This window comes from Podarcis melisellensis (assembly GCF_964234715.1).
Source record: "Podarcis melisellensis genome assembly, chromosome: 3".
Taxonomy (NCBI): Eukaryota; Metazoa; Chordata; class Lepidosauria; order Squamata; family Lacertidae; genus Podarcis; species Podarcis melisellensis.
The window spans coordinates 111,592,075-111,616,899 of NC_138530.1; the positions used below are offsets into that span (position 1 = coordinate 111,592,075).

A 24,825-nucleotide genomic window follows, 5' to 3' on the forward strand; every position below is an offset into this window, starting at 1 on the left:
CTGACGTCATCCTGTGACGTTCCTTTTTGTTTGGGTTTTCCAGAAGCTTTGCAGTTTAAGACACAGTGGTGCATACTGTGAATTGTGAGATTAGACTACCACTAAGAGGAAAAACTAATTGTAGGAATTTTTCATCCAGCATTCAAGTAATAGGAATGACTTTACATGAATCTCTCTTGCAAGTTACATGTTTATTACAATAGCCCTGAGCTATATATCTGAATTTGTGAAGTAAAGTTACAGTACTGATTTTTGTGACATGGTGGTCCTGCTGGCATTCTTCTGCCTACATGTGTGAGAGCAGGGTGCTAAATTTTTTGTTTAAAAAAAAATCTGCCAAGGGAGAGTTGCATGGGATTAGCATGTCAGAATTTTTTTGTATTGCTATATAATTAAAGATCTCGTTTAAAAGGAGGATTTTTTAATTTATTTTTTGGCTAGCAATGGAGAGAAAGTGTTTTGGTAAAGACCACATAGGAGAGTCCATCAAATGCAATAGCTTTAATAAATCGCTTTCTACTTTAAAATGTGTTTTTTTTAATAAAATAAAATAAGATAATTTCATTCAAAGCTCTAATAGTTCTATTTCTGGATAGTTCAGATATTATTTGAGAACAAGCAGACTTGAGTCCTATTCCAATGAAACAAATGTGATAATGAGAACTTCAAGAACAAAAGCAAACCTGGGTGGACAAAGAGTTCACAGGGAAACTTGAAATAGATCTTGAGGATGTTTGCAGGCCTTCTGGTCAATTTTCAGCCTTTTCTGGGGAAAAATAAACTTTACTTTCCCCCCTACCTAGCCAAAGCAAATGTTAATTGCATGAGTATGGGTTTGTTTGGCAAAGACTACCATAAATATTTAATTTTGCCATGTGGGTGATATAGTACAGGTAAAAAAACTACCTGCAATTGTGGCTTTTATTTTTATTTTTAAAATAGAAGTGTTAATTGGAGGAATTTTGTTCAAGTTGTGTAGCAAATTATATCAGTTGTTCAAATACCAGAATAAATAGGCTATGGCAGTAAGAATGAATGCTAACTAACAATGCTGTCTTAAGTATTTCGAGACTTGTTCTGTCATTATCTGTATTCTGCAACTTTAAAATGATTTTACATATAACAAACTCAGTTGCTAAGTGAAAGCTTTTCAGTTGTCATGCTCACTAGAGGGCAGCACTGCACTCACAGTGGTAAGCAGACATTTCGAAGCCTGCTTGAAATGCCAGTCTCACCCAGTAGCTCTGTCGGTTATTTCCCTTTTTGTACCTCTGGAAGGAGGCTTCCCCAGCATAAATTGCCTCCCCTACCCCCAAGAAAAGAATCCTGTTAGGTTCTCACCTCAGGCTTCTGCTTTGGATTTTTTAAACCCCAATGCTAAGGACCTCTCCCTTCACTCCATCTCTATGAGTATTAAACAGTTTGAATTTATGTTCCTACTGGCCAGAGGACAAGGGAAACTTCACAAGGTTTGTGAAGTTCTAACAACACAAAGAGTAGCATAGCCAACTTGCATGTGGGGAAAGTTTTAATGAAAAATTCCAGAGTTTTTCCCTAAAACCGGCGACACCAAGTGTTAAGATATGAAGAATTATTATTTGGGGAAAGAAGGAAAGGGGAAGAAAAAATGGGAGGCCACAATCACTCATAGACTTCTTGACAAAAATGTAAAGTTTTTGCAATGTCTGAGTCTCAAAACCTGTGCAGAGTTGTCACTATTATTTTAACTTTAAATACCATATCTTGGAGAAAGGCAGTTCTAAGAGAGTATATCTTTGGTCACCTAACTAGATGGATTCAAGAGCCAAAATATTGAAAGGATGCTTCCCCTAGTTATAGAAATTTGAAACCACTGTAAACCCGTGACTCTAGATGTGGTTGAACTCCAAATCCCATCAGCTCCAACGAGCATGGCAATGATCAGGGATTATGAGTCCAGCAGCAACTGGAAGGCCACACCCCACCCCCACTGTGATTTAAAGTATTTTATCATGGAACTAAGTTTTTGCCAGGTTCAACTATGTATAAGTGCTTCATGTGTTCAGCAGTGCCATTGTGTGAGAGCAGAAGTCTGCTCATGCAGTGTTTGATTCAACCCAATGTCTGTACCAACCAGTGTAAGTATTCAGTCCCATAAAGGGGCTCCTTACTTGTGCATGTGACCTGAGCTTGCAAAGCATGGCATTCTGTTTGGACTTCAGCGTTGTTAGTCCATCATCTATGAGGCATTGCCCTTGACACTGAAGTCAGCAGAGAAACCAGGGTGTTCAAATCCTTTGGAAAAGAGCCGTTGCAGTGGGTACAATACATTAATGAAGCTTGTTTATTTTATCTAATCTTCTAGGCTGGACGCAAAGAAAGAAGCGACGCTTTAAATTCTGCAATAGACAAAATGACAAAAAAGACAAGGGATTTGCGTAGACAGGTACAGTATTAAATATGTATAAAGTGTTCGTGAAAACAGTTACACTACATAACATTCCATTTATCATGTTAGCCTCATTCTAGCAGTCTTTACTGTTCTGTTCATTGTAGTAGAAAACTAAAAGATTGGATTCAATTAGAGTGAGCTGGCCTTGGAAGAAGGGAGCCGCAGTGTCTTCGAAGAAGCATCTTAGGTGCAGCTTTGCTGGAGGCGGGCACATGACGAGCTCCTCCTCCTCTTCTCTTCAGCAGCAAAGGCCAACCTAATCGAGCCACTGCTTACAAGGATTGTCTTCCTAGAATGAACTCTCTCCTTATGAAGAGAGAGCATCAAAGCGAGCCATTAGCAATGACTTTTATTTTTGTTTTTGTCTTTTTTCCTTGGCCACACGGAAAGTCGAAACTGCTATTGTGTCAATCTAATCTTGTTAAAGGGACACGGGTGGCGCTGTGGGTTAAACCACAGAGCCTAGGACTTGCTGATCAGAAGGTCAGCGGTTCGAATCTCCACGACGGGGTGAGCTCCCGTTGCTTGGTCCCTGCTCCTGCCAACCTAGTAGTTCAAAAGCACGTCAAAGTGCAAGTAGATAAATAGGTACCGCTCCGGCGGGAAGGTAAACGGTGTTTCCGTGTGCTGCTCTGGTTCGCCAGAAGCAGCTTAGTCATTCTGGCCACATGACCCAGAAGCTGTACGCCGGCCCCCTCGGCCAATAAAGCGAGATGAGCGCCACAACCCCAGAGTTGGCCACGACTGGACCTAATGGTTACGGGTATCTTTACCTTTTTAATCTTGTTAAAACATGAAAAGTGACCAGTTTCTATACTCCCTGTCATGGGTCACCATACTTGGTTATAAAGTCACCAACATCTCTCAGGTAGTGGGACATATCAGATCCAAAAAGGCCAAAACATTGTCGTCAAACCTTGGATACATGGAATACGTCTCACAGCTTTTAAAACATTATTTTCCCAACAAGTGAAATCTGATAGAACATCTGCAGTGCCTTGATTTAAAACTTGATAGGGCTGCTGAGAACCAGGTTTCGTGGGCCAGATCCGGCCTATGAGCAATACAGTGGCCTTCCCTCATACTACCTAATTGTTTAAGCAAGTACCATTAAGATTATTATAACGATTATGTGACATGAAACATTTACTGGGGAAGTTAGCTTCAAAATAGTCTCCATACAGCAATGCCAATTGCATTAAAGTGAAGGCTTATGTGTGTTTAATAATAGGGTTGCTGACAAAGTGAACTTTTTATTAATGCAGTTTACACTGAAGGGCCAACATTGTTTTGTTCCCTGTTCTTAGCTCCGCAAGGCTGTAATGGACCATGTTTCAGATTCCTTTCTGGAGACAAACGTGCCACTTCTAGTGCTGATTGAAGCCGCCAAGAACGGGAATGAGAAAGAGGTTAAGGAATACGCACAGGTTTTCCGTGAACATGCCAACAAACTGATAGAGGTAGAGTAATAGTTTACAATTTGAATAACTTGTATCAGGTTAATTATGTGTTACATTAAGTATTTATCCTCCATCTACAACCAGCCAGCTTCATTGGATCACTTCAGGTTCTGGTATGCTGATAGAGAAACCTCGCTCTTTTATAAAAACAGCCAAACGAATGAAGTATGTATCTGGAAATTTCCCTAGCTAGCCTTATAGCTACAATACTTGATTTCTAACAATTCTCCTTTTACTTACAGTTGAGTTTTGGGCAGCATGTTAAATACATCTTTTCCTGGCTGGTAATACTATGTGCATTATAGAGTTTTATGGTTTTTTTAACAAAGTTGTGGGGAGAAGTTTGCAAGTGTGACAGAAAAAGAGCCAGTTGGCTAGTGTCAGATGATAGAACATTTCAAGCTTTGGTAGATTTCGATCAAAATGATTACATTTGAAATGGCTGTAGATTTATCTGTTTCATAACTATGGGAAAAAGTATTTTTATTATTGAGGACATAAAAGCCAGAACTTCATCGATCGCATTCCTGCATTTTGCTAACATTAATGCAAGATTCCAAGTGGCTTTACCAATGCCGCATGCTGCTATTAACCCAAGTGTAAAAAGGCTTTGTACTAATATGGAATTCAATGTTATAGAGAAGCTATAATTTTGAAGACGGGCATTTGTCACACTTGAAAGCCTGTTTAATGCATACATATTTATAATTCTTTGTAGTATCAAGTGATAACCAATCACCACAGACAAAGGACACCACACCAGCCAACACCAGTTGTTTTCAGTGGAGATGGTCTGTGCATGTGGTTGAGATGTCAACAGGGACTGAAAAATACTATAGATAATTCCATCATACAGAAAGTATCAACAGATCAGCACACAACTTAATGTAACTGCTGAGGAGGAATTTTAGGGAACTGCTAAATTAAAATTAAATGCAAAATCTGTTCAGCAAAACTTAAGATTCTCAGTTAATTAAAAATTCATGTAGGCCTTGTGTGAGAATACATCTGTGTGTTATCTATTAACTATGTTTATCTGCCTTGGCCCAAGTGCCTCAGGGCTTTTATAGAAGAAAATGAGAGGCCCAGGCCTTGAAAAACAATGTTGTAACTAAGTTGCTAAAAAAAAAATTAAAAAAAGATTTTGCAAATACAGAGAGGAAAGCCATAAGATCAGTCAAGAACAGCATATTACCAGGTGTCATTTATATAGTGATTAACATTCAGTATAGTTACGTATAATCAGCGATAATACAAGATTTCTCCAAATATATTTTTAATAAACTCTTTTGCAAACTAACTTAATCCGTTGCGTTTTCAGCCAGGGCCACCCTCCACACCGAGTCATTTCATGCAGTAAAAGACAAGTTTAAGGCAACCTTCCAGTTTTTGGAACTCCTTCCATTCTAATCTGTGCCTTGAAGACTGTCCAGAACGTCAAGGCCAGACAATTGTGAATGGTTTGCTGCATAATATCACAGCTTGGAATGCCAGCAACCAGAGGAGCGAAACAGGAAGCAGACCACTACATATGAAGGAGGGTCCTTTTTTCCTTTATGCCCCCTCTAGTATAAGGGCCTCGGACACACACACACACACACACATATATTATATATATATATATATATATATATATATATATATATATATATATATATATATATATATATATATATATTTGCTTTCGTAGATTTTCACGGGTACAGGAATGCAGGTTTTGGTGTCCTCGGGTGTCTTCCCGTGTAAAAGTTGGGGTGTCTAGGCGACGTTTCGACGAGGTCTCACTCGTCATCTTCAGGCTGGTGCTTTCGGCTTCTTGTTACTGGAGCAGAGCAGGTCTGGCTGCCACAAGCCACAAAACCACAGCTCGCCCCTATACACGAAGCCAAGCCAGAGCACAACTAAGTGCAGTACAGCCATCTTCTCAGAAAAACTCTTCACAAAGTTCAAGAGGTCAAGACACAAAGACTTTAGCAACTAATCCACACCTAATGACCCACCTAAGTGGTACTCAGGATATCACTCAAGAAATCACTCAGGATATCCCTCAAGTAATTAAGGAACAAAAGAAGAAAAGGCACACTAGCCTGGGAACTTCCTCTCTGCCCAGAACATTGGAGGCTATACACCACACCCCCTCAACAGTATTTATAGGAACTCAAACACTGAGATCCTGCTCTGCTCCAGTAACAAGAAGCCGAAAGCACCAGCCTGAAGATGACGAGTGAGACCTCGTCGAAACGTCGCCTAGACACCCCAACTTTTACACGGGAAGACACCCGAGGACACCAAAACCTGCATATATATATATATATATATATATATATATATATATATATATATATATATATATATATCGAAGTTGAACTCATGTTGGATGCCATCTAAATTTAGCCAAGTGACCCTTCTCTAATTAGGGCTGCGGTAGACTTGATTGATATGACAATTCCATTGCCATTCACTGATTTGTCATGCTCATGGTAGAAGAGAAATCCACTTCAGATAAATGTTACATATTACTGAGAGGGGCAGCTTTGAAAAGACGAGTTCATCCAATAGCTTATGTTTTATATAGTCTTGAAAGTAACTCAATAGATTGATTTTAATTTATCTGCTGTTATGTGATTCGGTATTTTATAAAACACTGTGTCTTGTAAACTGCAATATGATGGCTTGTGGGTAATGGCGAGCAATTCAATACTCTAAAAGATATTTGTTTTTTTATGATCAGTAGAGAGAAACGTGGTTTAAACACAAATCAGGAAGTGCTGAAGGCTGGGACTTCAATCTAAAAGTGTGTTGAATGGGGTAGCTAACACAGAATCATAGAATCATCAAATTGGAGAGTTGAAAGGGACCCTGAGGATAATCTAATCCAAACTCCTGCAATGCAGGAATATGCAGCTGTCCCGTACAGGGATCCAACCTGCAATCTTATCACTATAAGCAGCACGCTCTAACCAACTGAGCTATCCAGCTCCATCCATGTTGCCCTGCAGATACTTTGGACTACAATTTCTATCATCCCTGAATATTCACCATGCTAGCTGGGGCTAATGGGAGTTGTAGTTGAGTAATATCTAGAGCGCACCATGTTGGCTAATATGGGCCTATATCAACGTTTCCTTGCTCAAGGAACTGAGCCTTGTGCTTGCTTTCTACAAGTAAACTTAAAGAGTTAAGAATGCCTCACTTGAGGCATCAACCTAATTTCCTGCTCCAGTGTCATTGTTAATGGACTTCAAAGCAAATTTTAAAGAGCTGATCCACATATAGAATGGACAGCCTTCTAGAAGACTACCCACTGCTTAACGTTCTGTCACCAGCACATTAGCTCAAATCATAGTGCAGTGTTTTAGGGAAGTAGTTGTAAGTACGCATTTGTTACTATTATATGTGGCAGGATTGTCACTTGGGGGTAAATAGAAAGTTGTTCATCCAAATGCTAGCAGCACCAGTAGGCAGCCCGAGGTCATCCATGCATCTTCAGATGTAAAGGGCAGATTCTTGGAGATGGGTTACAGAATTGGCTCAAAGAGTGTTTTTTTGATAACTGTATTAAAATTAATTTCTTCCGCCTGTATTACAGGAAATACTTCCAGACTTGTAACTACTCATTCCTTTTGGATTAGCTAAATTATCATTCACAGCATATCTGTCACTTCTAAGCCTGGGGCAGGGGGTATGGTCATTGATTTGCTGTCATTGTGTATGTATATTAGCCTGTCACATAGAATAGTGTACGGGGCAGGTGTCTGGCAAAAGCAGCAATCTTAAATTGTGTGCATTTGGCAGCTTTTGTCCCACACTGCAAAAGTGCAGTGTTGGCTATTCCAAACATGGAGAATATATAGCAGGGATGGTCAGCTTTAGGTTGGGAGGCTAGGTTTTCCACAGTCAAGTTCTGAGGGACTACAGAACAGAAACACACACTGATGACATTCCCTAGTTTTAGCAGCCAGGTCAGTGGGGTAATTGAACACGACTATCTCCTGAGCTGAATAACCTGGGGTTGGAAAGGCCAGGAAAATCATGTAAGAATCACACTTAACTGTCGTGGCTGTCCATTGTATTGGGAAATGGGGAAGCAGCCATGACGTGGGAGCTTTTAGGATCTTCTTCAGTTTCCCAGTAGGAGGCTGTGTTGCTCAGCCTTGTCAGGAACACTGCTTTGCCATCTCTCCCTGGGCTTGGTTGCATGAAATGTCCTGGACAACTGGGCAAGCAGCAGTTGCATGAAGACTGTGGGACTGTCCCTAACAACATGGCAGATGGTTTGCAAGTCCTTTGACATTCACACAGTTCCATGACATTAGAATGTTTTGCTTATAATCATGTGAAAACCTTAACCTTTGGCAAGGATTCTGAAGTCAGCTCAGTAAGAACAGAATGATTTGATAGATAAGGGGGAAGAAAATAATTCTTTAGTTTTTCAAAGGCCAATACAGGGAAAGAACATTGTGTCAGTATTGGTTGTCACACATATTTTCCTATCTTTTCCTGTGCAACCATAACAGTGAGAAGTTTTGTAGTATGGATTATACTCTCCACTACCCAGGCACTGAGTAGGAAATCTGGAATCTTGCTAATACGAGTTTCTAGCCCATGTGATAGCTGCACCATCTTCCTTGCTGACTCCTGACTCCAAAAAGGAGACAAATCCAGATCCTCTAAGAATATACAAAGTGAAGTGAAAAGACATTTGATCTTACAGAGGATCACGACAACCCTATTTAGAAAACATTTATACCAATTATCTAGGAATGCTGATGGAAAGGGGTAATTTCCCTTGCATGCCTAGCAATTTATCTCATTACTAGGATTCTCAAATGTGGATTTAAAAACTAATCTTTAATGCAAGTTAGCATCATGCTGGGGCACACAGTTCAAAGTTTTCACTCTGTTCCTGCTGCTGTGCCACCAGGAAGCTAGTCAGTGTCTGACTTGTCACAGTGCCCAAACACGTTTCAGGTTCGTTTCTTTCCAAACAGCCACAAGTGGTAACCAAGGTTTATTCTTGTCTTACTGCTTGTGGGTTTTGGGGGGAGAAGTGTCAGCCCAGGTTCCGATATTGCGACAAACCAGATTTTGGTTTCTTTCCCAGCAGCACAGCCAGGAGCAAGGGAAGAACATCAAGGAACTGCAATAGTATACTGCACACAAACATTAAACCATAGGGTTTTTGTTTTGTTTTTTACTGTATTTTAATGTGATGTACAAACCTATTGAGCTTTTAAGATTAGAACACGAGTTTTGAACTTGATAAGACTGTCAAAAGAGTAACAAAGCCTTTATCTCCAGAGGTATTACCAAATGTTTGTGTTCTTTTTAAGGTAGTGATTCCAGACTTGTCTTTCCAATTTACAGCTGAGTTTTGCCTGTTCTAGAATAGCCAACCCCGTTATTCAAACCATCTAGGTCAGCTCCTGGGTGGGTGTCTGCCTTGAGTTCTAGGTCAGGAGGATATTAATGTAAGCAAAAGAATTTGGAAGGTCAACAAAACATTCACTTAGTTAGAAAGAAGAAACACCTGCATTTCTTGCTATTTTCTCTATGCCCTTTCTTTGGTCTCCAAATAGCAAGGAGAAGGATGAACAAAAAAATCCTTGCATGCTTGTGCTCCACAGATTTGCTCTTAATAAGGTTAGCATCAAATAAATTGTCAACCTATGATCTGTGTGTGTTTTTAATGTAACAAAAAGCTTGATTATTTTTAGTTCTGTAGACTCATCTCTCCTAGCAGTTAATAATAGGGTTGGTGACAGAGATTCACAGTAGATAATACACTTGTCTTTATAATAAGCTTGAAAATAATCCTAACAAAAAGCTTTGCTTTTTTTTAAATGTAAAATTATTTATGAACAACTTTGTTAACGAGCCAGTTAGTTCTGTCACTGTTCAAAATACCTAATCTATACAATATGATTCTTATGAAAGCATAGATAAAAGTACAAACATAGGTGCAAAGATCCCTGAAAATAACTAGAAGCCTTTATACTTAAGGCTCTGGTTCTGCCTGGTTTCAAGTCTTGACAGCAAAAACTTTGGCTTTCCTTCCAGGGCAATGTCTGTGCTTCTTTAACAAAACACATTAAAATGCTTTTAATTGCTTCTCTCCTTATTGGTGTAGAATGTTTATAGGCACGATAAATCTTTACAAGAAACTACCTGTTTGCTAACCAGAGTTTAGGCTTCCTTTGGCTGGCTGCTTGCTAGAAAGAAGCGAAATTTTGCTGCTTATAGTGGGATGGAACGCACTGTTCTTGTCTTTGTACTAATTTTTACATATTTCTGTGCGCAAATGTAGGCTTTAAATAACAAGCTGTCATTCACCTGTCAGTTAATAACTACAAACCCTTTTAGAATCCCTCCTCCGAGAACAGGTTCCAAAATATAGAACATTTTCACTTAAAAATAAGTGTGCCCTTTCATTCCCCTTCCAGAAAGCAAATGGAAGGACTTGTCTCTAGATAGCAGCTCAAGGTTCCAAGCAAATCTCTGGAAACGGCCAATTGTCATCTTTTTCTGCACCAATTGGCAACAGTGTATTCTGTTCTGAATCTTGGATGCACATAAACTGCTTGCACATGAGTGGAGGATGTTCCCACACCAGGCTACGCTTCTGAGAGGCCAAATGGCTAAGAGAAACTATAGATCGGGACTCTCAGTACACCTTTAGCTAAAGTATATGTTTTCTTTAGAATAGCCAAATGAACTCAGTTCTACATGGGAGTAAATAGCCAAATGAACTCAGTTCTACATGGGAGTAAAGCAATAATATCGGATAGCAATCAGTCTGTTCAAATGTTTTTTATTACATGGAATTTGGAAGACCAAATATTTAGAGGCTAGCCCTGAAATGTATTACAAATGTTTGGGGGTTTTTTGTAATTTAAGAATTGTTATTGCCAGTTGTAAAAGGCATGCAAACTGTAACAGTTTCCTTGTGAAGAGCTTTTGATTCCAGAAGCAAAAACACCTTCCTAAAATACTTTTCTGTCATATGCACAGGTTGCCAACTTGGCCTGTTCAATCTCAAATAACGAAGAAGGTGTGAAATTAGTCCACATGTCAGCAAGCCAGCTTGAAGCCCTCTGTCCTCAGGTAAATTATGAATGGACCTATGAATTCTATAGTCTAATTCTGTATGAAATGTGGGGAGTGTAAATATATTTTTAGTGTGTATAATAATATTTTGCCTGCTAAAATCAACGCAGTAGGGTAGGTGGTTTTTCAGATCGTAAAGAAAAGTTATTGTAGTCTCTTAATATAAAGCATAAGCCAGAGGTAGCTTTACAGCTATTAACATAAAATATTCTGGTGAGTTGTGGTAAATAATATCCTCTGTCATCTGTTTCTCTATTGAGCAAAGGGGTAATGTGTGCCTGACATTACTCCATTGTTTAGACGTCGGAAGAAAAACAAAATTGCAAAAAGATGTGTTCATGACATTGTTATTTAAGTCAGTTGAACATGTGCAGACTCTGTGCCAATCCCAAACATATTAAGATCTAAATTAGGGGAGGGGAACCCTCAGTTTTTGTTGCTTTTTCTTCATACTGAGAGCTGCTGTATCATAAAAGTTAATCAGGAAAATCCCCAGTTTGATTATTGTCATGAATTAACTCAAGGGAACCTTAACCAAAACAGCTGTAGCCTCTGTTCCCACTCCCCCCAGTCAAAAAACCCAAAAAATTGTCAGTTTTGCAGAACGTAGTTCATTTTTAGTACATAAAGTCTGAAAATTGGTAAATTCATAGTGTGTTTAAAAAAATGCTTTGCATTACAGGTAATAAATGCAGCTTTGGCTTTGGCTGCCAAGCCACAAAGTAAGCTAGCTCAAGAAAACATGGAGATGTTTAAAGAACAGTGGGAAAAGCAAGTTCGTGTGCTTACAGATGCTGTGGATGACATCACTTCCATTGATGACTTCCTGGCAGTATCAGGTAATGGGCTGCAGAATGCTAAGATGTCTTTTATGTTTAGCTTTATTTATCCTGCTACAGTGGCACAGGAATATCCTTTGGAATTCTGTGAATAGCATTGTTGGTTTGCTGCAACAAAGAATGTAATATGGTAGCAGCTGACTCAAGAAAGCAGAAGCTTTTGTAGGCAAGAGTCTACAGCATTTAGCTTGTGCACATTTATCTTTAATAGGGTTGCCATACGTCCTGGACATACCTGGAATACTGCAGTTGGAAGGAGTGTTCGGGGCGGAAACCTTTGAAATATGGCAGCCCTATCTTTAAGTTCTTGGCAAAAAAAACAAAACAGTAGATGTCCGGGGCAAAAAGACAGACAATCCACCTGACATTGAACCCCATGTGTTTTGACTATACACAATTTTGACGTTAGGCATGATCCCTGGAACGTAACCCCTGCATAAGTTGCAGGCTTACTGGATTTCATCAGTTGCGGGAGGTAAATGAAAATGGATGGTGAAGATGTTGATATATAAATATAAATATAGAAGAGGTGTAGATATACTCTTATCAGTCCTGTGGGAGGAGAACTTGCCTTACAATGTGAGAGTAAAATATATATATTTAGGGAAAACCTATATTGTACAGTCAATAGCACTGCCATCAATATATACATCTCCCCCATATTTGTGGTGTACATGGAACAGTACCTCCTTAACATCTGTTATCCAATAAACATTTTCTACTGTTCTGGAAATTCCTGTTTGCATTACGTGCACACAATACAATAAGGTGACAATCATTATGGTTTGTTGCTGTTGAATGATAACAGTTTTGTACAAAAGAGGGAAGTTTATTGTATAAATTATTGTAGATTGCTGGGAGACTAGTCTATTTAGGCTGCTTGACTTATTCGCTGGCATAATTGTTTGGATAAATGGATAGAAGATACAATGTATGCCAACTTTAATTTGCATGTTATTTCCTTTCAGGCAGCATTTTGAATACTTTATTTTATTAATCACACAGCTTGCAGCTAGGTTTTGTGTATTACATGTTAAAATAAAGGGTCTGACTACCTCAGGCACTTTAGAGATAGCAATCACCAGTCATTTACAGTTGGTGTTCAGCATAGATTTATGTAAATAAAGAAATATACCAGGACACTAGAACAGCTCTTGTCTTCAGCTATGGCCATGTTGTATTAGAATATCAGGCTTGCACTGAAGCAGATGTCTAACATTACTAACAGGTTAAAGGGACTGTAGCAGAGCACTCATTAACAGACATTTCTTTTCCAGTAAACCTCACCTCCATGAGATGAGGTTTTCTTAAAAGCCCTGCATTTCCTCAATCCAAATTTTAGAAAGTACTGCGAGCATATGCAAAAACACAGAAGCCCTCACTGCTGTTGCTACTTCTCTGGATCTCAGGCTGGTAGTGGAAGTGCAAAATATACCACTGGGCTACCTCACTCCTTCTGTGTATGGAGCTGCTGTAGACAATGAGGTGTTGAAAATGTACGCTGTGTGAGTTTGGAGCCGTTTGCCACATTTCCCACACACGCAACTTGCAATCCAGCCTAACTGCAGATTTCAGCAGTAGTTACTATTTATTATCTTACTACTGCCAAGCTAAGCTGCCTACAACTGCAGCCTTTACTTCACTCGGGCTGTGGAGGACAGTCTGTCCTACCCCCTTCTTCTTCCAAAAGGCTTTCTCACTGTAATATAGCCTTTCCTTCCATTAATAATTAGTTCCTTTACTTATTTATTTTGTTAACAGCACTCTATAAAGCTCTTTCCTAAAAACATTGGCCGGGGTGGAAGGGACAGACACTTTAGCCAATGACAGAGTGAAGCTGAGGAGGTTGGAACCTGGTGCCGCACATCCACTTTCACTGGATTCAGTCTCTGGATTTTATACTGTGCTAAGAATCCCCTATCCTAACTGTTCTGCACCCCCAGCTTCTTAATTTTTAGTCTGCATTCACTCACTTGCTCTTTGCTGAATAATGTTTGTTACATAGCTAATGGCTGCATAAAGTTGCTCTCCAATGGTGCCATTTAAAAGACAGTGGAAACTTGAAACAAGCAGTTTGCAAAGGCTATGTGTGATGGCCTGGCTACCGCTTTGTATACTTCTGATTAACATTAGACTATTTCAGAATGGCTTAATGTCAAGAATAGGAACATGTGTAAGGACTTTGAATGAGGGGTGAATGTCAAAAGCAAGAAGAAAAATCTTTCTTGTAGTACATGTCTCACTTTTCCATAAAGGAGCATACCGCTTCAGTGCAAACAGTTAATACCTTCAGTGCCACAAGTATCTGGAAAATTGAGTACCATAAAGCGTGAAATTGTCAGAGCTGCCTGAGGAACATGGACAAATTATTGCCAATAAGAACTTGAGCATCTTCATCTTTCTTGGGCTTCAGAAATATCTTTTGTTTCCTGAAGAAGTAGATGTAGAAAAGTGAAAAGCATTCTCTTCCCATCAAATCATGAAGAATGTTCTTGGGTATTTGATTTTGTCTGCAGCTCTCACTTTGTTGTCCGATTTGATCTATAAAACTTTTTATAAGAGAGGTGCTGGAACCTGTGGCCCTTGGCTTGGTTTTCTGCAGGTGTGGGGAACCTAGAGGGAAGAGAGCAGGAAGGAGAACAGAATGGGGTAACCTGAGGGAAAGAGACAGGACAGCCCTCTGCAAGTGATCTGCCCCCAGCAACTATCACTGAGGGAATGAGGTTCTCAACAGGATGGGGGAAGGAATTAAAGATTCCCACCCCCGTTTTAAAATGTTGATTGGAACGTGACTTATTTCATGCCTGTATTGCAAATAAAATAGACTTTGAACTGGTGAATGATTACAATTTCCTTCAGTCATGAAATGGAGGTATAGGGGATTTTTTTCTTAATTGATTTTTTTCTTAATTGCTGCATTTTGTGCTCATCACGTAACAACAAAAGACTTGGATTTTTCACAGTCTTGACCAATCCCCCTCACCCTCCTCACTGATGCTGTTATACACCAACCTGGGGCAGAATGTTAATTTTGAATTCTATTCTGTTCTATTTTACTACCAGAGAATCATATTCTGGAAGATGTAAACAAATGTGTCATTGCTCTCCAAGAAAAAGATGTTGATGGCTTAGATCGCACTGCTGGTGCAATTCGTGGTCGTGCAGCTAGAGTAATTCATGTTGTCACTTCTGAAATGGATAATTATGAACCTGGAGTGTATACAGAAAAGGTTCTGGAGGCAACAAAGCTGCTGTCAAACACAGGTAAGATAAACTACCTCATCAGACTTTTAATTTCAGATACTTACCCTGTTCAGTGCTTTCTGCTTACAACTTTGTGTCGGTAGGTACAGCAAATTTATTAACTATTTAAACCCCAGTGCTAAATCTAGTGTTTTGCTGGAATATTTGCTTGAAATGTGGGTCTTTTTATCCATAGCATTGTTCTGTAAGCCCCATGCTAAGTACAGATGATAATAGCTGTCATGGGGACCTGAGAGTCTTCAGATGTTGTTGAACTACAAGTTCCACCAGTCCAAGTCAACATCCCATCCCTGGGATATAATCACTGAGAAATTACTTGCTTGCAATACTAAAATTCAGGTCCTAATAGAACAAGTTCGCTCTCTTGAAAGAAAAAAATGTAAAGTCACAGATGAGAGCTAAGCGGGACTGTAATTGGTAAATTTAAAATGTCATTAATTTTAACGTACACACTCAATACAATTCTGGTCTGGAAGCAAGTTTGATACTCTGTTGAACTGTAAAATGCAAACCAGAAGGAATTTTTTATGACCATTCTGTCCATGTGTAAAACCACAGCAGACAATTACTTCATTTTGACCTTGAATTAAAATGAATTAATCATAAAATCAATATCATCATTCAGAGGGATTTCTTAGTGCCATATGACTACTATATTCAGTCCTAGAGCACTATGAACAGTGTTGTGTTTGTGCTAGTTAGTAGCTTGAGCTTAAAATAATTTGCCAATGCATCTTTGTGCAGAGCCGCAGTATAGTGCATAGGATGTTGCAGAATTTAACTTCCTTTTTTTTTATTTAGGCTAAATGTGCTAGTTTTCAATTGTTTGAAAGATTTTGCAATCAATGGACTTTTCTTTCTAGCATATGAAAGGAAAATTCAAACCAATTCATCTACAAATGTGACTTCCAGCATTAATTTTCACAGCTTAATTGTGTAAATCCTAAAATCTGGCACCAGATTAAATCTTTGCGCCACTACTGCAGTCACATCTGGCTCTGGTGTGGCTGTGCTTGCCCTGAAAATGGAAGCAAGAAAAGAGCAGGATACCGGCTGCCCCACTGTACGAAATGCTGTGCCTTTCCACCTGGTATACAACCCAAGAGGGCTGGAGGCCTCTTGGATAGAGCCCAAAGTTTGTGCCCCATTTACTGAGTTGGATTGAGTTTGAGCTACTGAAGCGCATCTTAATAGTTTTGCCAATGAACTGAATGTGGCATTGATTCTACCATCAAACGTCTCTGGTGGTGCTGATGACAGATAAGCCAGAATCCTTCTGGCAGACTGATTACAGTGGTACCTCTAGTTGCGTGCACCTCTGGATACGTATCCTTCGGGTTACACACACGGCAAACCTGTAAGTATTTTTCGGGTTTCGCCGTGCACGCATGCGCACTGTGCATGCACAGAACAGGCACCTCTGGTTGCGAAAACCTTGGGATCCAACCGGAGCTCCAGAATGGATCCTGTCTGTAACCAGAGGTACCACTGTAGTTCCATTTTGCTCCAACACCAAGTTCCTGTATCACTATCCTGCATTCCTCTTCTGCAATGATGATCTTGGTAACGCACAGTACATTTGGGGTCAGCGTTTTTAATGCTTCATTGCAGATCACTGTGGCCACTTAAAATTCCCTTAGTTATCATCTTCAACATCATGTATTTGTATGCTGCATTTCCATAGTAAACTATGCTGAGAATAATAACTTGACGAAAACGTTTCCTTAAGAAATACTCAATAAAATTATATAATTAATTATAAGGTCTAACAACAAAATACAAAAGCATAATCATGAAAATACAATGGATCCCCAAAATTAAACCTTGGCCCCAACAGCAGCCCCAGAACACCCCCACCTTGATAGTCTCTAAGCATCCTGAGCAGCATACATTTCTGAACTGACAGCAAGAAGATCCCCGTACCTTCAGCAACTACTTTGGTCTGGACCCCACACCCCCAGGTCAGGTGGAAATTGACCAGCAAAGCAGAGAGCAGGTCTAGCCAGGACTCAGGGCAAGAAATGCAAAATTGAATATACGTTATTTTATCTGCCGTTGCACTGGCAGACTCCGTTTTCTTGCTCATGTTTTTGTATTCTTTATATGGCCCAACAAAATAACTTTTATTAGCAGCCATAGAATTGTAGAGTTGCAAAGTGATCGCCAGGATCATCTAGACCAGGGGTCTGCAACCTGCGGCTCCGGAGCCGCATGTGGCTCTTTTACACCTTTGCCGCGGCTCTGGGGCGGATACTAGCAAGGGGAGGAGGCGCATTATGCGCCCCGACACTCCCCACTTTGGCGGGCGCTGTACTGGCTGTGACGTCGCATGGGGGCGGTGCGTGTGTTAGTCACGCACCGTCCCGACGTCACCTTCCCGCCCACCCGCTACATTGTAAGGGGCATGTACGCTGGTCATTGCATTGAAAGGGGGCATGTACACTGGTCACTATTTTGAAGGGGAGTGAAGAACACACACACAAAAGTAACTTGTTAATTTAACATTTATTTCTATGAGGAGGAGTAATTCTGAGGGGTCAAACAAAGAAATAATAATAAAAAGTGACAAAAAAGTTATTTTTATAATGATGAGTTTTGCAGCTCCCAGGTTTTTTTTTCTTTGGAAACGGGTCCAAGTGGCACTTTTTGTCTTAAAGGTTGCAGACCCCTGATCTAGACCAACCTCTTGCAATGCAGGAATACTTTCCAGAGCCATCCCTGGACAGGTGGAAGCAAACCACCAACCTCCTGGTGAACGCACCGACCTGTTTATTAATGGCATTTGTATACCACCCAGCAACTCAGGTTTTCTGAGTGGTCAACATCACCATCACCATGTCTCATGGCAAAACCTTTTCATATGTACACTTTTCAAATGCACAATACAATTAATGTACAAAACTAGCATGAATGTAGTCACATCCCCACCTTTCTTAAGTGTCTGTCCTGTGTGTATTGTTTGCCCTTTGTAGGGATACGATTAGGAAATCCGAATGTGTGTGATTTGTAACATTTCAAGGAAAGAACAGTTGTACCAGTAATGTTTGTGGATTAAAAAACTGCATTTCAGTACTGTGTTACTACAGAATCTGCATGCTAAGAGCCACAAGTTTTATTGTATTCTGGTAAGCGGAATGTTTTCCCCCCCATGTTCTTTAGTTATGCCACGTTTTACTGAACAAGTAGAAGCTGCTGTAGAAGCACTGAGTTCTGACCCTGCTCAACCAATGGATGAAAATGAATTCATCGACGCTTCTCGATTGGTATACGATGGAATTCGTGACATCAGAAAAGCAGTGCTGATGATCAGAGTGAGTCAGCCTTTATTTCCTTGAAATAGCATTCACTGGTTTTCTCAAACACATTTTTATTAAACAATAAGGCAGTACAATAGCTCTAAGAGCATCTATATAAAATATACACACACGCATTCTAGATTTAAACAGCTGCTTCACAGCATAACCCCTCTGGGCAGCTCTCAAGGCATATATAACAATTAAAATACAAAATGAAACAATAAATGCTGTTCAACTAAAAACACATGACACAGATTTAATCTTAAATACTGCTTGTACCCCTAATTCCACCTGCAAATTGGTATGGGCTCTTGTTTATATACGGTATTATGTAAACAATTGTGATCACTTCCCAAATGTTTTAACCGTGATAGGTCATAGGTCATTATGACAGTTAAAAGACATATCAGAGACAAAGAAAGTCAAGTCACAGTAAACGTCGCACATTTGTTGGCTGAACTGTGTTTAGTTCATTAATGCTTTCATAACTGGCTACTACAGTATGCTTTATGTATAGCTGTCATTTGGCAAGCATTCGAAAGCTACAACTGGTACAGAATATGGCAACCTACCATATTTTTCGCTCTATAAGATGCACCAGACCATAAGACGCACCTAGTTTTTGGAGGCAGAAAACAAGAAAAAAAATATTCTGAATCTCAGAAGCCAGAACAACAAGAGGGATCGCTGTGCAGCGAAAGCAGTGATCCCTCTTGCTGTTCTGGCTTCTGGGATAGCTGTGCAGCCTGCATTCGCTCCATAAGACGCACACAAATTTCCCCTTACTTTTTAGGAGGGAAAAAGTGAGTCTTATAGAGCAAAAAATACGGTATTCCTTTTATCATAACATATACTTTGCTTTTTAAGAATTCAGAAACAACTTGCATCAGTATGCAGCAATCACAATAAGACAATATCAGAACATAAATTCATTGGGATGCTTCTTACAGGACAATTGATGCTGGTTCCTCTGATTAGAGGGGCACAGTGGTGTGGAAACCTAACATTTCTTACACTGCATTACCTAATTGTTGGCTCTCTAATGTCAGTTGGCCCAAATTTGGGGGAGCGGGGGCGCTGAAGGCTCTTCACCCCTGCTTTAGACATATATGTGATTTGTGTTCAGATCAAGTATCTTTGTGCTAGAAATCTCTCCTTAGGAGTAGTACGACCAACTACCTATTTTTGTTCTTCCCCTGAAAAGTTTTTAATTATTTAACTGAAAGATATTTTAAGTTTTTATCTTGTTATGTGATTCTGTACATGTATTTAGCACTCTTAATTTACTACAGCTGCTTTGAAACTTTTAAGAGTCAGATAAATAGCTGTAGGATTGACGAAACAAAATAGAACTGTCAAGGCTAAGATAAAAAAGCAAGTTTTGATAGGCTCTTAGGTCACAGCAGGGGGAATAAATCTAAGAAAACCCTATAACGTTAAGATTACATCTAGTGCTTCAGGAAGCAAATTCAAAAGACAGCCTGTTTGCTACTTCAATTTTACCAAATGCAGAAACTCAAACTCTAATGAATCAGTAGACTATTAAGTTAAAAGTGTGTCTCATCTTCTTGGGCCTATGTTGAAAAGCTCTTTTATTGAAAGCTTCACATCTCAATCTAAAATGCAAATTGGAAAGATGGTAGAAAGCTTTCAAAGCAAGTATAAGAATGAATCACAAATATTGGAAGTTTTAACTAATACCGTTCATTAATTGTCAGCATTTAAATTTAAAGCATGATAATAATAAGCATTTGTGTATACCTTGAATTAAGCCAATACATACTGAGAATGTAAAAGCTAGGTGGAGAAACCTTTTTATCTAACAAAGATTAAACTACAGGACAACTGATGTCAGATCTTCATTTCCTCATGTTTTGTGTATTAAAATAGGGATCTAGATTAAAGGGGCCTTAAAATTACAATGACCTGCTGTGACATTACCACATTGGCATCACTTGTATTCGAAGGCAGAGATTGACATGCATTCCCAGATGAGATTATGAGGGTTGCTTCATGTAATACTTCCCCAACTTCTTTTTTCCATTCTGTGTTCCTGTAATTCAAATAGAATATATACTTTCCCCAAAAGTTGTATCAGTACTGGAGAGAAAAAAATAACATGAGCCAAACCTGAAAATTGAAATATTGCACCTTGTCTCAGCAGCTGTAGATTCTTTTGTCAGAGCTTGCTTCATACCTATCTGCTCCCCTGCTGCAAGTATTCTAGTTTTTAGACACACACACACACCAGTGACAGATTTGGGTACTATGGCACCCTGTACAAGGCCACAGTATGCACCCCCAGCCCTCACACTGCCTTCCCAAAGGTGAGTAAGGAGGCACCTGGCTTTGGAAAGGAGGTGCGAGAATGCTGGCAGAGTCTTAGAACCCCACCTGCTTCCTTCACAAAGCTGGGAAAATGCTAACTGGGCTTTAGGAAGGGAGGATTCTAGGACCCTTTCAGAGTCTCACACCTCCTTCCCAAAGCCTAGCTTTGGAGCTTTTTATAAGTGTTGTGAATCCTATTTTAGTTGTCTTCAACAAAAAATGTGAAGGAGACTTAATCTTGGAGTATCAGTTAATGAAGCTGGTGGGCACGATGCTCTGCAGTTTAACATGTGCATCCCAAATCAGTTGTCCACAGTTTTTAAAATATTTATTTAAAACATTTATATTCAATCTCCCCATCAAATTATCTACAGGATGCTTTAAATGTCATAAGCCGTACATTTAGCACATGTGGTGGTGCCATTTCTAACTGCTTATCTGTAAACCACAAAATGTGAAAATTCATTCATGTTTAGTTTTAAAGCTTTTAAATTAGATGCATTCCAGAGGGAATAACCCCAGAGATGTTAGTTCACTGAATTGCTTTTGACTTTTTGTATTTTTGTTTTCCCAGACTCCTGAAGAACTGGATGATTCAGACTTTGAGACAGAAGACTTTGATGTTAGAAGCCGAACAAGCGTTCAGACTGAAGATGACCAACTTATTGCAGGCCAAAGTGCAAGAGTAAGGCAAACTGTTCCAAATCTCGCTGAACATATGCAGAACATTTGACCATACTTTAATCAAGAGGCTAGCATTCCTCTCTGCTTCTTCATTTTAGGAGGGGAAATTGTGTTTCAAGGGTTAGAAGTGTATTACCTTTTTATTGTCTACCCCATAACATTGTCTTAACGTCCCTCTTTCTCCAACCATCATCTTCCTTCTTTTCTGCTTTGGGGAAGGAAGTAGAATCAAAACGGAAAGAAAAGGTTGCCAATGGGGCACTCCATATTGGATCAGAGCATGACATATCCAAGTGCCCTGTTCAACTGTCCAGCTCCACCCCCTCATATCACTCCCTCTGCTATCCTCATCCTTAGTTGCTTCTCCCCTCTGATACATGTACTTTCCTCCTGCCACACTAGTTAATCCCTAGCCTTAAGATAATTTTAGCCAAAGATCACAAACTCTTCTGGCCCTATCCTTTCAGCTATCCCAGTGAGTTCATAAACCTATCCTCAAACCCATGAGTCTTAGCTGTTTGTCAATCATTATGTAATCTGATAAATGGCATTTCTTTTCCTGTTTTACCTTTCCTTCTGCCCCACATTTTGTAATAGAACCACAGACCTAATATACAAGATCGTCAGATAAGAACATCTAATCTGATAACTGCATTAGAATTCCCTTTAATAACCAAGGATAAGTTTATTTCTTTGTTTATAGGTTATATTTACATCCTGCCTTTCCTGCAAGGTGGAATACTTGGTTCTCTCCCCCCCACACACACACACACTTTATCCTCATGGCAACCCTGTAGGTTAGCCAAGGCTGAGAAATGGTGACTTAATCATGGCCACTCCAGTAAGATATTTGGCAGAGAGGGGATTTGAACCTATATCTCCGAAGTCCGAGTCCAACATTTAACCACTGCACTACATTGACTCTTCACTAATTAGAATGTACCACTTAGGACTATTCTGTTCTGCTGCCAGCATATAAAGTGCTGCCACTTGAGACCATTATATTTGGTCTCAACTCTCTCCCTCATCTTTATTACAGCATTTATTTTCTCCTTATATTATGCCACCTCAACCTTTTCTCTTCAGATTTCACATTCCTAAGATTGCATGGCTTCCAAGCTATTTATTCTGAACTCTTTCCAGTTCCTCTTCAGATTACTTTTAAATGATGGATACCAAAATTGAACGTAATACTTCAATAATTGGATTAGCTTCTGTGTTGCAACCAAATAGCCCTTCATGTGTCTATTTTATGCTGAACGTCAAACTTGGCAACTGTCTTCCTTACAAAATTGTAGCAGACCAGAGGTAATTCTCATCAAGCGCCATTGGTAATTTCTAAGTTTTCTGTGTATACGTGCATGCAGTGTGTTTGCACAGAACACTACCACAATAATTAAAGTAGATACTTAAATTCAAGTGGCACTGCTCCAAGGAGGACATGCCAGCACACTACTTGAAACTGCAGGTGGGCTACTTGTTTGTGAATAAACATGCCTTTTCAAGCCAGGCATCCTGGGTTATCCTGTTGTTTCATACAGCCCAACAGTGGTCTAGCTCTGTTATAATTTGCTTTCGCTTGGTGAAATAGCCCTACAATTTTGTCTGTAGACAGTGTGTGTTTAAACTTCCAAAATCCAATCCTAGATTAATTTGGAACATCATGATCTGGTAATTACGTAGGAGGATGTGTTCTTGCTTCAAAGCTTTGCTTCTGAGCACTCTTGAACAATATTCAAGAGGTTTTTCTTGACAATAAATATAAATTTAATTTCTAGCTATCTACCTGAAGGTAGGTGAACTCTACAGCAGTGATTCTATAATGGTGTGAAGCACCTTGCTGTAAAGGCTATTGTACTCCACAAAGAGAAAAGGAGGGAAAAAGAAAGAAGGCACCCTCCGGATGCTAGCAATTTCCTCTCAGCAGGACTTCCGAAATCAGCCTTTTATCAGTGACTTTCTTTCCCAATAGTCTGTACTACTAATGGTAGATAATTCATATAGGTGCAAGATATGGATCAAGATGGAAATAAATGTTCCTCTCATCCTTTCAGATATAATTTGATTCTGCCCCTATGAATTAGTTGGCTAGTGAAAATAACCTGAAAAGCCACCTTGCCTATGAATGGAAGTAATTATATGCGAAACCATTCTTCTTTCCAGGCTATCATGGCTCAACTCCCTCAGGAGCAAAAAGCAAAAATCGCTGAACAAGTTGCCAGCTTCCAGGAAGAAAAGAGTAAATTGGATGCTGAAGTGTCCAAATGGGATGATAGTGGTAATGATATCATTGTTCTGGCAAAACAGATGTGCATGATTATGATGGAAATGACAGATTTTACCAGGTAAGGATTCCTTATTGACATGCCATCTAAATAAGCATTTTGGGGGCAACTTTATTTCATATCCTTTGTCCAACAAGGCTCTCTTAGATTTACATTAGTTCCTAAATGCTATTGACTGACCCTGCTAGTATTGTCTGTTTTCAGTCTGGCTTTAGCCCTTGCTTTGGTACTGAAACTGCCTTTGTCAGCCTGCAGGTGGTGATTAGCACACACAGAGAGAGGGGGCGGGGGGACTGATTCTCCTGGATCTCCCAGCAGCTTTTGTTAACATCAGCCATGGGATCCTCTCAAGATCCTGTCCAAGTTATATGTGCATAGTACTTTTCTGCTGTGGTTCTATTCGTGCCTCGGTACCACTTCCAGGAGGTGGTACGGGGGGATTTCTGCTCAGTTTCATGGCCCCTTGTCTCATAGGGCTCCATCTCATCCCCCATGCCGTTTAGCATCTACACAAAGCCACTGAATGAGATCATCCAGGGAGGGAGGGATGAAACTTAGATTATGGAAGTGCTTTATCAGTGCCTGGCAGTGGTAATGGGATGAGAGCCAAAAGGCTGAAGCTCAATCCAGACCAGATTGAGGTTCTGCTAGTGCATGGTTCATCTGCCAAGATCAGTTGTGGTTCACCCTGTCCTTGAGGAAGTTGCACTCCCTCCTAATGGACCAGGATCATCATTTGAGGGACCTCATCTGTCTTTGTATCTAGAGGTGTGTCATGAGACACTTTTTACCATCTTAGGCTAGAGCTCTCTATGGGGGGCAGAGAGAGACTGGCTTCAATGATCCAAGTATGGGTCATTTGTATTACTGCAGTAGCTTGTATCCAATGAAGTGCTGTTAGTGCAAGCATTTCACCTTGTGCACCAATACTTCCTTTCCCTGTGTGCCTGTGCAAATTTGTTTTGGGTTCCCCCCACCAAAGAAACACACACTTCAGAGCAGATAGTTGGGAGCATGGGTGGAGTTAGAAAGAGATGGTTCTCTTGCTTGGGCAGAAGTCCTTGCACTAACAATTTCACTTGGAAACAACCCATTGTGATGTGTGTGGGCCTGCTTTTAAAAACTGTGAGA

At 39.9% G+C, this 24,825-nt stretch overlaps 1 protein-coding gene across 4 annotated transcripts in view; it reads left to right on the forward strand.

Annotated features, from left to right (window-relative positions):
• The window catches only part of CTNNA1 (catenin alpha 1), a 66,920-nt gene that overhangs the window by 32,058 nt on the left and 10,037 nt on the right, over positions 1-24,825 (forward strand). For all 4 annotated transcript variants that reach the window (XM_081906122.1, XM_081906123.1, XM_081906121.1 and 1 more), the window contains exons 8-15: positions 2,345-2,425; positions 3,739-3,891; positions 10,903-10,995; positions 11,681-11,837; positions 14,901-15,101; positions 18,261-18,412; positions 21,300-21,410; positions 23,573-23,754. In XM_081906122.1, coding sequence (XP_081762248.1) covers positions 2,345-2,425; positions 3,739-3,891; positions 10,903-10,995; positions 11,681-11,837; positions 14,901-15,101; positions 18,261-18,412; positions 21,300-21,410; positions 23,573-23,754 — 1,130 coding nt within the window. The remainder of the gene's footprint in view (positions 1-2,344; positions 2,426-3,738; positions 3,892-10,902; positions 10,996-11,680; positions 11,838-14,900; positions 15,102-18,260; positions 18,413-21,299; positions 21,411-23,572; positions 23,755-24,825) is intronic.